The sequence below is a fragment of the Pristiophorus japonicus genome, chromosome 6 (assembly GCF_044704955.1).
Source record: "Pristiophorus japonicus isolate sPriJap1 chromosome 6, sPriJap1.hap1, whole genome shotgun sequence".
In the NCBI taxonomy this organism is placed as follows: Eukaryota; Metazoa; Chordata; class Chondrichthyes; family Pristiophoridae; genus Pristiophorus; species Pristiophorus japonicus.
In genome coordinates this window covers 78,345,489-78,357,875 of record NC_091982.1, presented here as the reverse complement: position 1 = coordinate 78,357,875, position 12,387 = coordinate 78,345,489, and the positions used below count along the sequence as shown (strand labels likewise).

Genomic DNA, 12,387 nt, shown 5'->3' with positions numbered 1-12,387 from the left:
TTTCAAAATTCTCATCCTTGTTTTCAAATTCCTCTATGGCCTCACTCCTCCCCATCTCTGTAATCTTCAGCCTCACAACGCCCCCTACCCCCGAGATATCTGTGCTCCTCTAACTCTGCCCTCGAGTATCCCTGATTATAATCACTCCACCATTGGTGGCTGTGCCTTCTGTTGCCTAGGCCCTAAGCTCTTCAATTACCTCCATCTCTCTCTCCTCTAAGACGCTCCTTAAAACCTACCTCTTTGACCAAGCTTTTGGTCACCTGCCCTAATTTATCCTTATATGGCTCAGTGTCAAATTATTTGTCTTGTAATACTTCTGTGAAGCGCCTTGGGACGTTTTACTACGTTAAAGGTGCTATATAAATACAAGTTGCTGTTGTACTACGTTAAATGTCAATAATAATAATAATGTCGTTGTCGTCGCCGCCCTTGCCCTCCAGGCAAATGAAGGAAATTCGTTTGTGGGGTCACAAGAAGTACTCATCTGGGTCCCACAAGGAAAGTTGTGGCCTCACCTGCCCAGATTTCCCTCCCACATCCTCCCCTTCTATGAGACTCTCCTGACACCTGCAAGTTGGTAGAAAAAGGACCTGCAGCATTTAAATGAAACCCGGCAGTTAAAATATTCGAGGCCAGAAAAATGCCAGAATTTCGCATTTGACCGACTCTTATCCACCCGAAATGCATTCCGGGTTAAAATTAACCCCCCAGCTGTTTCCAAATCAGATCCACATTCAACCACTGGCAATTTATTACCATTGGCAAGAGAGAAAAATCTTTAACCTTGAAAAAAGCCACTTTCATTTTAAACTGGCGAGAGACAATAATTTTGTACATCATTGTATCATCAAACAGATGTGAAATTTTAAGATAAGAAACTATTCATAGAGAAGGTCATGGTTCAGAATTAAACCCATACCATTTAAGTTTTGAAACTGAGCAAGTTCCCCAGGACAGCAGCATCCAATATAAATATAAGTATACCTGGCATAAGTGGCTGTCCAGTCATTCCCATTGGTCCCATTCTCAGGTTGTTCATCGCTGTTGCCCAAGCTGTAGGGTCCGATAGTGACATTCTTAGTGGGCTGGAGTCTAAGGCTAGGTTTCTGAAACCATCTGTTGCAAATGAAGAATAGAAATAATGTTGCAGTTTCATAAGTGTGATTCTTCACAACAAACTAATTCAGATTTCTGCCTGAACGAATAAATTACCAAGGACCTTTTTCTTCCTTCTCTGATTGTTTATTGTAAATTTTTTTTAAAAACTGCATTTTTAAAACTAAATTTTCCATCTACTGTCCAGAAGGCACCAATTTATGTTGGGGTGGCATTATGGCCATCTGCCGCGGAACTGATTTCTCCCAAGCCTAGTGCCTCTACCGCCACTCCATCTGAGATCAGTGAACTCAATACAGACCAGGGAACTCAATTACAGACCAGGGACAAAATCTGGAGCCTTCCTTTATAGCTCAGATTCACACCTTCATATGCATTTACCAACTCAGCCACCAGGGGAGCAACTGATACTTTCTTTATCGTTGCAGGTGGGAATTAAATCGGCAAAGCGATTTGACATTTATTTGGGACTATATTTTAAAAAAAGCAGATTTAACCCATCAGATTTGACAAAACACAGCCTTCGGGATTTAAACATAGAAATCTCAGTAGTGTAGAGACTAGTGGACTCCAACTATCAAACTTATGTGAATGTACTATGTGCCTGCAGCCACTGACCGCTCCTCCATCTGAAGTAGTAACTGGCCTCCACTTATCAGCTCATCTCAGCATTGTATCCGATTTTGAAAATTCAGTTACGTAGTCAATCAAGGTTGCGCTCTGCTGGTCTGCGGCATCACTCAGTTGCTCTCTCACATGTAGTAACACCATCGCAATAACACCAACACAATGTCTTGGATAATCATTGATTTAAAGAATATCTATATTTCTATTTTATTTTAATTTGACCAGAATAGAATATCTATGTAAAATAAAAAATGGTTGAAAATATTATGCAGGAGGACATGATCAATTTTTCCCCTCTTCTATTAATTAATTTCTCTCAGTAGAAGCAAGGTTTCATCAATTGGAAGTGGTGACTCTGAATGCTCAGTCCCACATTCTGGCTGAGAATCTGAGCAAATTAAGAAAAGCTGGTCCTCAGAGATGTCATACAGTGAACTATTAAGATAAAGCTCATCCAGTGGAAAGAGATTCAGTGATCTTACAATCCTCGGGGGAGCAGGGGTTGGAGACAATTGTCCAACTTGCATTCCCTTTGAGCACAGCTTTTCGCTGGGAGTGGCAATCACTGAATTAACCTTTATAACTTTAACACAGGATTTTACATTCATTTCCTCACATGTTGAAAAATACAATACTAAAGTAGTCTATACAACCAAGAAGCAGAGTACAAGAAGCCAAATATAATAATTTAACAACCTTTATGCAATAGGTATTTAGATTTTTTTTTAAAACACAAATTTTCTTAAACTATTAACATTATTAATGCAGCAATAAGCATCAATTACCAATGTTGCCAATATTTTTCAACACACTACTCACAATGGCCTGGTCCCAAACAGAAATGAATTTGATGATCTCAAAACACAGTTTGAAACCGATGTTCTATATACATACATACATACATATACAATATACAATATACATATTTCAAATTCCTTTGCACATTTGATTTCAAGGTAAGTAGAAAGCCTTTTTCCACAGCTCTTTAAGCAATGTAAATGGTGCCTCAATTGCATTACTACACTAGCTAACTGTTTCCAGATGAAGAGGTCATGTTTATTAGAAATGCATTTCCACCCACAACCTCACATTTTCATAAATATATTAACCTACGTCCAAGGTAAAATCATTTCCTGTAACTATGACAAAACTAAATGCAAACAAGTAGGGTCTACTCTGTTTCACACTAATATAGTAGAATGCCAATGCAGCAGTAATTTATTAAAAACTGAAATAAATCATATTTCATAACTAGAAAAATGACAAGTGTGAAGTCTCTGTTCACAAATGGACACTACTGTTTAAACTAATCTCTCTTGGAGGGGCTGTTAAGTGAAGATTTAAGAAGATTGTTCCTCTCCACTTGAATTATATTTTCTTTTCTCTTTAAATCCCCCCCTTCCCTGATGTGAAACACTATTCCTCTGTCATGTGATCCTTTTATATGGCAGGCTGCCAAAAGATACACCCAGAGTGACCCAGGCTGATGCCCTCTAATTTTTCAACTTTCAAATATGTAGTCAATATTATACTATTCATTTTTTATTCCCAGTCCCATACATGTGCACTTCAAAGGCTGCTGAGTTAAATAAACTTTTAAGTGGAAAAGACTCAGGCTTGCAAAAATATCAAAGTGGAGTGGAATTGGTAGATGTCTATTTGGTAATGGCCAAACACCTGATTGCTACCATTTTAGCATCAAAGCAAAGTCAATGAAATAAGCTTTATCCAGTCATCAGTTCTTTAATAACTCAATACTACTAGGTTCATATGAACATAAATATAAAAGAACGGGACACTCTGGATATACTCAGGAGCTGTAGTAATTTAAAATCATTTATGTTGCACTGCACATAAAGAATAAGTAAATTTCACTTAATCTCAATCAACTTATTCAATTATGTCAAACTATGTTCAAAGTTTAAGTGAACTTATAAGTATTGAGTCAGATACAGTTTCTTCAAAGCACTTGGTTCTTTACAACATAAAAATTACAATTTATCAGAGGTGATAGTAGCATAATAATAATGTTAGTGGACTAGTAATCCAGAGGCCTGGACAAATGATCCAGAGACGAGAGTTAAAATCCCACCACAGCAGCTGGAGAATTTAAATTCAGTTAATTACATAAATCTGGAATAAAAATCAGTAATGGCGACTTAGGGCTCAAATTTCCCCACCCTGCAAAGGTGCGCCGACTTTCTGGAAGAAAAAGTGCGCCGAAAAGTTTACTTACAATTCTGGCCGATCCTCGGGTCCACTTCAGCCGCAACATGGAGCAGCAGAATAAGGCGAGTGGAGCTAGGGCCGTGCTGGGTAAGCAGAGCCGGCAGGGGGGCGGGGCTAGGGTCCAACACCCGAGTACCGGCAGCGGTGCGCATGCGTGTTGGAGCGGTCGCGCATGCGCAATGGCTTATTAACATTGGCAATCGGTCATTTATAAAGGGAAAGCCTTGTGAATGATTTTTGGTGCCCGATTGATTTTTGGAGCCTGAAGGAGTGCTGTTTGGAGTACTGTGGAAGAAATCATCTGCTGGAATCAGTGCGTGCTCTGTGTTGCTGCTAAACTTCCAGAAGGAGTGCTGCATAGGTGAGAATCATTCATTGCTGCATGCAAGGACTGTGTGTTTTGAAAAATCACTGAATGTCAATTCAATACAGCAATGCAACAACGTGTGCCAAGAATGAAGAATTTCTCGCATAACGAAGTGGAGATACTAGTTAATGTCATTGAGAACAGATGGCAGGAGCTGGATACCAGCAACAGAGGTCGCACAAAAGTGTCACCCAAAAGAAATTAAGAAACACTGGAACCAAGTTGTAGAAGATTACTGCGCAGTGGTGAAAGCCACGAGATCTGGAAGCCAGTGTAAAAAGAAATGGCAGGACCTTGGTCAAGTAGTTAGTGTAAGTAATATTTTCATTTTTAATGGAATTGCATTTGTAAATGTGACCATCTGTATATGTACCATCCAGCAGAAAGACACCCTTTCTTCCAAGTTATATTTTCATTTTTGCGGAAGAAATTGGCCCACAACAAAAGGGAAAGAAATCGAACAGGTGGAGGCCTGCCAAATCTGCAACAACTGACACCCTTGGAACAGAGGGTCGCTGCTTTGATGGGTGCTACCTGGAGAAAAGCAATCAGTACTGCACAAGCTGGGCCCATACACGAGGGAGAGGGTAAGTACTGAAAATTCATCGTGGCCCTTCAAATCAACCTGCTGCCTGGCCTGCTACGTGTGAGCCTACTCATGCCACCCATACTGCCCCCTCCTCAGTTGCTAACCATTTGACTGTTCTGTTATATTTTGCAGAACCTGATGCCAATCCTGAAGGCTCAGATACGGACGAGCCAGACCAACTTTGGAGGGGGGAGGGGGTGGGCATATAGAAGTATGAAGAGGAGAATCTTGAACTCGCATTGCCAAGCACTTCCATGGATTCTGGTTCGACATTCCATGGTTTCATCTCGTCCCAGTCCATGCATAGTGGTTTAAGTTTCCAACATTCCATGCTTTCGAAAGTTCCTAGCCTGCACCTCCCAGTGGTGGTGGTGGAATGCAGTATGGAACACTCAGTGCCCCAATGTCCCAGCCTGCACCTCCCAGTGCTGGTGGAATGCAGTATGGAACAATCAGTGCCCCACCGTCCGAGGTTCCGGGTCCCAGTGGTGGTGGAATGCAGCCTGTAACACCCATGTCCTCACTGTCCCAGCCTGCACCTCCCACTGGAGGAGTGCCGCGAGACAGACCCAGGGCGAGGGGGAAGGAGAAATGTACCACGCTGTCCTGAGATGCAGGGTACAACAGATGTGGCTCAGGTGGTGGCATTGGGTGTGGAGACCAATGACCTTACCCAATCACTCGTGCATACTGTCAGTGGGATGGGTGATGAGGTAACGGGACTGTCAGGAGAAATAGCAGTAATGACACGGTAAATGAGGGAGGTAATTTCAGAGGCAGGGGGAACGATGGCACAGGCCATCAGGGAAGGAATGTCACAGGCAGCCGAAACTACGGCACACGCCTTTAGGCAGGTAGCTGCTGCAATAAGGGAACACAGCCAGGCCAATCAACTGCCACTCCCACTGCAATCCCCGCACTAGCATCTGTAGAGACCCAAGCCCCCTCTCCCCCCACACATGAAGTTGTACACATTCATCGAAATGTGAATGAGAGATGGATGCAGCCTTTCTTTGTTGCTGTTGATGTTACTCTTGTAACTGTTTTCAAATTGAAAGTTTTTTGTAAGTTATGTAAACTTACAACTTTATAAGTGATCTTAAAGTTTTTAAGTGATCTTAAAGAGTCATATTAAAGTAAAGTTTGATACAAGAATTATTTTATTGCACAAGTGAAGTACATTCTAAACTTTTCAATAAAATATTTTTTTTTACATTAAAACTGAATCGTGCTCCATTAACACAACACAACATTTAGGAACGGCAAAAAATAAACATGTCCATGCGGAACAGTTGTCGCTGAGCCCTCAGGCATCAGTAAAGCGTTCATGGATGAGCTGCTGGCGCAAGGCTCGAGCAATCGTTAAAGGAACACAATGGCCCGCCCTCCTCCGACGTCATGCTCCAGCCTCAGGCACTTGCATGGTTTCCTCATCCTCGTCATCATCCTCCTCCACCACCTCCTTCCAAATCATTATCAGCCATTCTCACCACAGGTGGGTCTTCTTCCACTATCAGCTGCTGCTGCCTCATGATGGCTAAGTTATGCAGCATGCAGCACACAACAGTGAACTGACCGACAATCTCAGGGGAATATTGCAAGTTGCCTCCGGAATGGTCCAGGCATCGGAAACGCCGTTTCAAGATGTCAATGGTCCTCTCTATGATGCTGTGCATCGCAATGTGCGACATGTTGTATTGATGGTCAGCTTCCGTCCGGGCTACACATAGGGGCATCATGAGCCAGGTGACCAGGCCATACCCTTTGTCTCCCAGTAGCCAGCTCTGCCCTTCTGGCTGTTGCTCAAAAATGTCAGATATAACGCTGTTGTGTAGGATGAACACATCTTGGGTGCTGCCAGGGTATCTCGCATCGACATGATGCAATACTTGTCGTCACACACGAGCTGCACATTAATGGACTGGAAGCCTTTTCTATTCCTGTACTGCTTGGCACCCTCCACAGGTGCTCGCAAGGCGATATGGGTACAATCAATGCAGCCCTGTACCTTTGGGAAGCCAGCAATCCTGGAGAAGCCCACAGGCCTGTCACGCATTGCTTGTGTGGTCATTGGGAAATCGATGAAGTCATTCCTCTGCGCATACAGTGCAGCCGTGACCTGGTGAATGGAGATATGTATTGCACGTTGAGAGATGGCGCATAAATCTCCAGTTATAGCTTGAAACGATCCTGAGGCATAAAAGGAAAGCACAGCTGTAACCTTTACTTCAACAGACAAGGCAGTCCACCTGCTGCTTCTCGGCTGTAACTCTGGTGTCACCAACTCACAGATCTCACAGACAACTTCTGTGCAGAAACACAGCCTTCTGACACAATCTGTCTCACTCAGGTCCAGGTACGAACACCCGACTCGAAATTGCCGAGGTGTGCAAGGCCTCCTTGCGCAGCAGCCTATGGGTTCTGATGTTCCTGATGCAATGAGTTCTAATCAATTCTCTCCTACGTAGCACCACGATGCATAACCATTGCAAAATCCATGGCATTGATATTGCTGCACCCGTCATTAAAGTAAAAGTTAAACTTTCAAAGGTTAAAGAAGGTGAAAAATGGCAGCACAGCTCTTCTCCCTCGCCAAACAAGGTAAGACACCCAAAGGTCTTTTGTTCTCTCCCTCTCCAGTCATGTGACTTCTCTCTCCCTCCGCTCATCACCACCCATCCCCCCCACCCAGCCTGCCGAGTTCAGCCTTCTCCCTCCCACCCCCCCTTTAGATGCCGCATTCAGCCCCTCGCCAACCCCCCCCCCACCACTGCCGCCCCAGCCTGCTGTGTTGAGCCTTCTCCCTCCCTCCATTCAGATGCCATCAGCCAACCCCTCTCCCGCACCGAGCCCTGGCCGAAGGGACTCCCACACCTGCTGTGGATCTCTTTCCTCCCCCCCCTCCCCCCCCCCCCCCGTTAAGATGCCGTGTTCACCCATCCCCCCCTGCCCAGCTTGCCGCATTGAGCCGTCTTCGCCCCCCGCACCCGCCCCCCCAGTTCGGATGCCGCGTTCTCCCATACCTATCCCAGGCCAAAGGGACTCCCGCACAGCCAGCTGCTGCCGAGTTTAGTTGAAGGTAGGATTTACTTCAGTTCTTTATGTGTTAATTTAATTATTTACTTTAGTTCTTTATTTTTTATTGAATGCTTATTACTTTTTGTGCTTTGTTTGGTGCTTGGTGGTGCTTTAAATGTAGTTACTTGCGTGATTCCTTAACCCTAGGTAAGGTTTTTCAGTGCGGACAGAAGTGGCAACGTACGCTGGCCTAAGTTAGTTTGGAGCAACCATTTGCTGGCCAAAATCGCTTAAATGGCCAAAACAGGCGGAAGTGGCTGGGAATGCCCCCTTTTGAAAAATAAACTAACTAAAAAAAAAACTCAACTAACTCACTTACACTGGCACAAATTAAATGGCCAGAATTGCAACTAAAAAGATACTCCAGAAAAATCAAGTTGCTCCAAAAAAAAACGGAGCAACTCCTAGGGAAATTTGGGCCCATATAAAACTATCAGATTGCAGTAAAAACCCATCTGGTTCACTAAAGTTCTTTAAGGAAGGAAATCTGCCGTCCTTACTCGGTCTGGCCTACATGTGACTCCAGACCCACAGTAATGAGGTTTGACTCGAAACAGCCATCTGAAATGGCCTAGCAAGCCACTCAGTTGTGACAGAACTACTACAAGAAACAAGATGAATGAAACTGGACATGCCACCAGACATCGATCTCAGCACCGGTTACAGACACGACAACATCACATCCAGCCCAGTCCTGCAAAGTCCTCCTCACCAACATCTGGGAACTCGTGCCAAAATTGAGAGAGCTGTCCCACAGGCTAGTCGTGCAACATCCTGACAATCATACTCACAGAATCATACCTTTCAACCAATATCCTAGATTCCTCCATCATCATCCCTGGGTATGTCCTGTCCCGAGTGATTATACAGTCGTTAGGGAGTGGCCCTGGGAGTCCTCAACATTGATTCCGGACCCCATGAAGTCTCATGACTTCAGGTCAAGCATGGGCAAGGAAACCTCCTGCTGATTACCACCTACCGCCCTCTCAGCTGATGAATCAGTACTCCTTCATGTTGAACACCACTTGGAAGAAGCACAGGGTATCAAGGGCACAGAATGTACTCTGGATGGGGGACTTCAACGTCCATCACCAAGAGTGGCTCGGTAGCACGACCACTGACTGCGTTTGCTGCGAGGACATAGCTGCCACACTGAGCCTGCGGCAGGTGGCGAGAGATCCAACACAAGGAAAAAACCTACTTGAGGTCGCCCTCATCAATTTACCTGTCGTACTTGCATCTGTCCATGGCATACCTAGCACAAAGGACGATGGCTGTTGTGGTTGGAGGTCAATCATCACAGCCCCAGGACATCACTGCAGGAGTTCCTCAGGGCAGTGTCCTGAGCCCAACCATTTTCAGCTGTTCGCAGATGACAGCACAGTGTTTAGTGCTATTCGCAACTCCTCAAATAATGGAGTCCATGCCCACATGAAACAAGACCTGGATGACATCCAAGCTTGGGACTGATAAGTGGCAACTAACATTTGTGCCACACAAGTGCCAGGCAATGACTAGCGCCAACAAGCGAGAGTCTAGCCACCGCCACTTGACATTCAACGGCATTATCATAGCCGAATCCCCCACCATCAACAGCCTGGGTGTCACCATTGATCAGAAATGTAACTGGACCAGCCACATAAATATTGTGGCAACAAGAGCAGGTCAGAGGCTGGGTATTCTGCAGCGAGTGTCTCACCTCCTGACTCCCCAAAGCATTTCCACCATCTACAAGGCACAAGTCAGGAGTGTGATGGAATACTCTCCACTTACCTGGATGATTGCAGCTCCAACAACACTCAAGAAGTTTGTCACAATGCAGGATGAAGCAGCCCTCTTGATTGGCACCCCATCCACCACCTTAAACATTCACTCCCTCCATTACCGGTGTACCGTGGGTGCAATGTGTACCATCTACAAGATGCACTGCAGCAACTCGCCAAGGCTTCTTCGGCAGCACCTCCCAAACCCGCGATCTCTACTAACTCATCATCATCATAGGCAGTCCCTCGAACCGAGGATGACTTGCTTCCACATCAAAAAGTTCACAGGTGTTTCAATGATGGACCTAAAATTCCAGGTCTGAACTAAATCTTGAAGGGTGGAAGATGCCTGTGCTTGGATTTTTTTAAAAAAAACGTATGGTGACCGTTGGACACCAGCCATCACACGGGCTTGACAGAGCTCGGTCTTGGTCCAGTAGCAAGGATTATCCCAGACGACTGGAGACCTGCTCTGCTGCATGGAGCTAGTGCGCACACATATCGCAGTGTGGGCTGGCCGTGCTGACCCTGGGCCCTCGCCTCTTCTGGGCCCCGAACTCGCGCCTCTCCTGGGCCCCGATCACGTCCCTCTACAGTCTCTCGCCGCTCCTTCGCCCTGATCGCGCCGCTCCGGATTTACCTGCCCACACTCCAATCACCGACCTGGACCTTTTCACTGCCATTGCTCTCCTGCTCCAGCACGTGCTGCTCCCTGGAATGGTATGCTGCCATGCTGCTCCTTTCGCTCCCCGGTTTGCTCCGATGGTGCTCGCAGGCCAGGGGCCTAGAGGGACGAAGGCAGCAGGCGCATGGGAACACCATCACCCGCAAGTTCCCCTCCAAGTTACACACCATCCTGACTTGGAAGTATATCGCCATTCTTTCATTGTCGCTGGGTCAAATTCCTGGAACTCCCTCCCTAACAGCACTGTGGGAGTACCTTCAGCACACAGACTGCAGCGGTTCAAGGCGGCAGCCCACCACCATCTTCTCAAGGGCAATTAGGGGTGGGCAATAAATGCTGGCCTTGCCAGCGACACCCACATCCCATGGATGAATATTTTAAAAAATCAATTTATAGCAGTGAATTCTACTATTTGGTAGGCACACTGAATATGAAAATGGTGGTCTCATCAGTGTGAAAGGGCAATCAAGGAGATTGGTGCTGAAAGTTATACCCATTTATTTCTTAACAGAATAGAGGAAGCTACACATCAGCTATTCTGCTGAGCTGTGTCTCATCTAGTTTGTACAGTCCGCTTTTTAAATTCAGCTCTAGTACATGTTGATCCCATTTAAAGATCTACCATCTGTCTCTTGCTGAAGTTTACACTTAGGCTGTGCCATTTCCTACATTCCTTTGAGGTATTTATCAGGCAGTCTGTGACAATCTTTGTTTCTGATAAATGTGGCAAGGTTGTCAAGTCAACACTTTAGCTGATCTATTTCTACTGTGGAGTCCTCTCAGGCTTCCAATTTTATTGCCAGTACCATGTCTCAATGTGCAATAAGCCTTCTGTACAAAGCCCACTGCAGGACAGAGGCTGTTGGGGAGGAAAGAGCAGGCCATATAAATGGTACTGACCACCTGACAGCTAGGTGCAAGTCAAAAAAATTTCTGTCACCACATTCTTCATTATTTTCTGAGTGAAAAAACACACCATAAAAATACAAAAAAGGTTTGCTAGGGGACTCTGCAGCATACATGACTTAAGCTGATTGGGGCCATCTATTTCAAGCAACAGATGCACTCACCTGCAGAGATCTCAGAAATCAAGAAAACAAGTCCTGTTGTACATATGATAAAAGAAATCATCTGACTGGTAACATTTTATCCATCTGCCTTGTGCTCATTATATTGTACTTGCATTGCAGAATCTCCAGAGAAAGCAACTCTGCAATGCATTAAACCATCCATTGCGCTGAATTTGCCCTGCTTACTTTGTAAGGGTGATTTTAGAGCACTTATGACAATATTGAAACCACAGTAGCTTCCAAGTTATTTTTACAAATATAAATTTATGGTTTTAGACCAGATGCCAGGGAACGTTCTATATAAACTAAAGAGCATCCAAGGTTAGCTCAATTCCCTCTATGTTTATATTGGCCCGGATTTTGCGTAAAAATAATGGTGAGGCCATCAGTGCTTATCATTACTAAAGGAGGAAATCGGACAGCAACTTCTGGCATAGTTAAATGAGGAAATCAGGACGTTGCTGTCTGATTTGGCCTGCTCCTCCACAAGCTTTGTTACACTGGTACCTCGCCGAGAGACTCAGCATTAAAGTACATGAAAGGTGTGAAATTGCTGTACTTACCTACTAGTTACCCAGTAAACGTGCCAGAAAAAAAATTAGGCTTTGTCTATTCAAGTCTAAGTGATTTTTTTGTAAAAACAGCGTGATAAGTCTTAATTACTGCCAAACATCCACTCCGGCACGAATAATTTACTTTTAAAAGTGTGGAGTCCCATTCCTTCAGATTTTAATTATTGTTGGAGATTTTAAAAATATATACTATTTAAACTTTTGCTTTGTCTCTTTTATCTCTCATTTAATCTGATTTTTTTGCACTTTCTGTCAATGATTTTACATTACACTTCCTAGTTTAGATTT

At 44.6% G+C, this 12,387-nt stretch overlaps 1 protein-coding gene across 11 annotated transcripts in view; it reads right to left on the bottom strand.

Annotated features, from left to right (window-relative positions):
* LOC139265703 (ecto-NOX disulfide-thiol exchanger 2-like) overlaps positions 1 to 12,387 on the bottom strand; it is a 460,596-nt gene that overhangs the window by 144,392 nt on the left and 303,817 nt on the right. For all 11 annotated transcript variants that reach the window (XR_011593606.1, XM_070882954.1, XM_070882953.1 and 8 more), the window contains one exon: positions 988 to 1,119. Coding sequence is in view for 10 of the 11 variants with exons in the window: in XM_070882954.1 (XP_070739055.1) it covers positions 988 to 1,119 (132 nt within the window). In the remaining variant the exon portion in view is untranslated. The remainder of the gene's footprint in view (positions 1 to 987; positions 1,120 to 12,387) is intronic.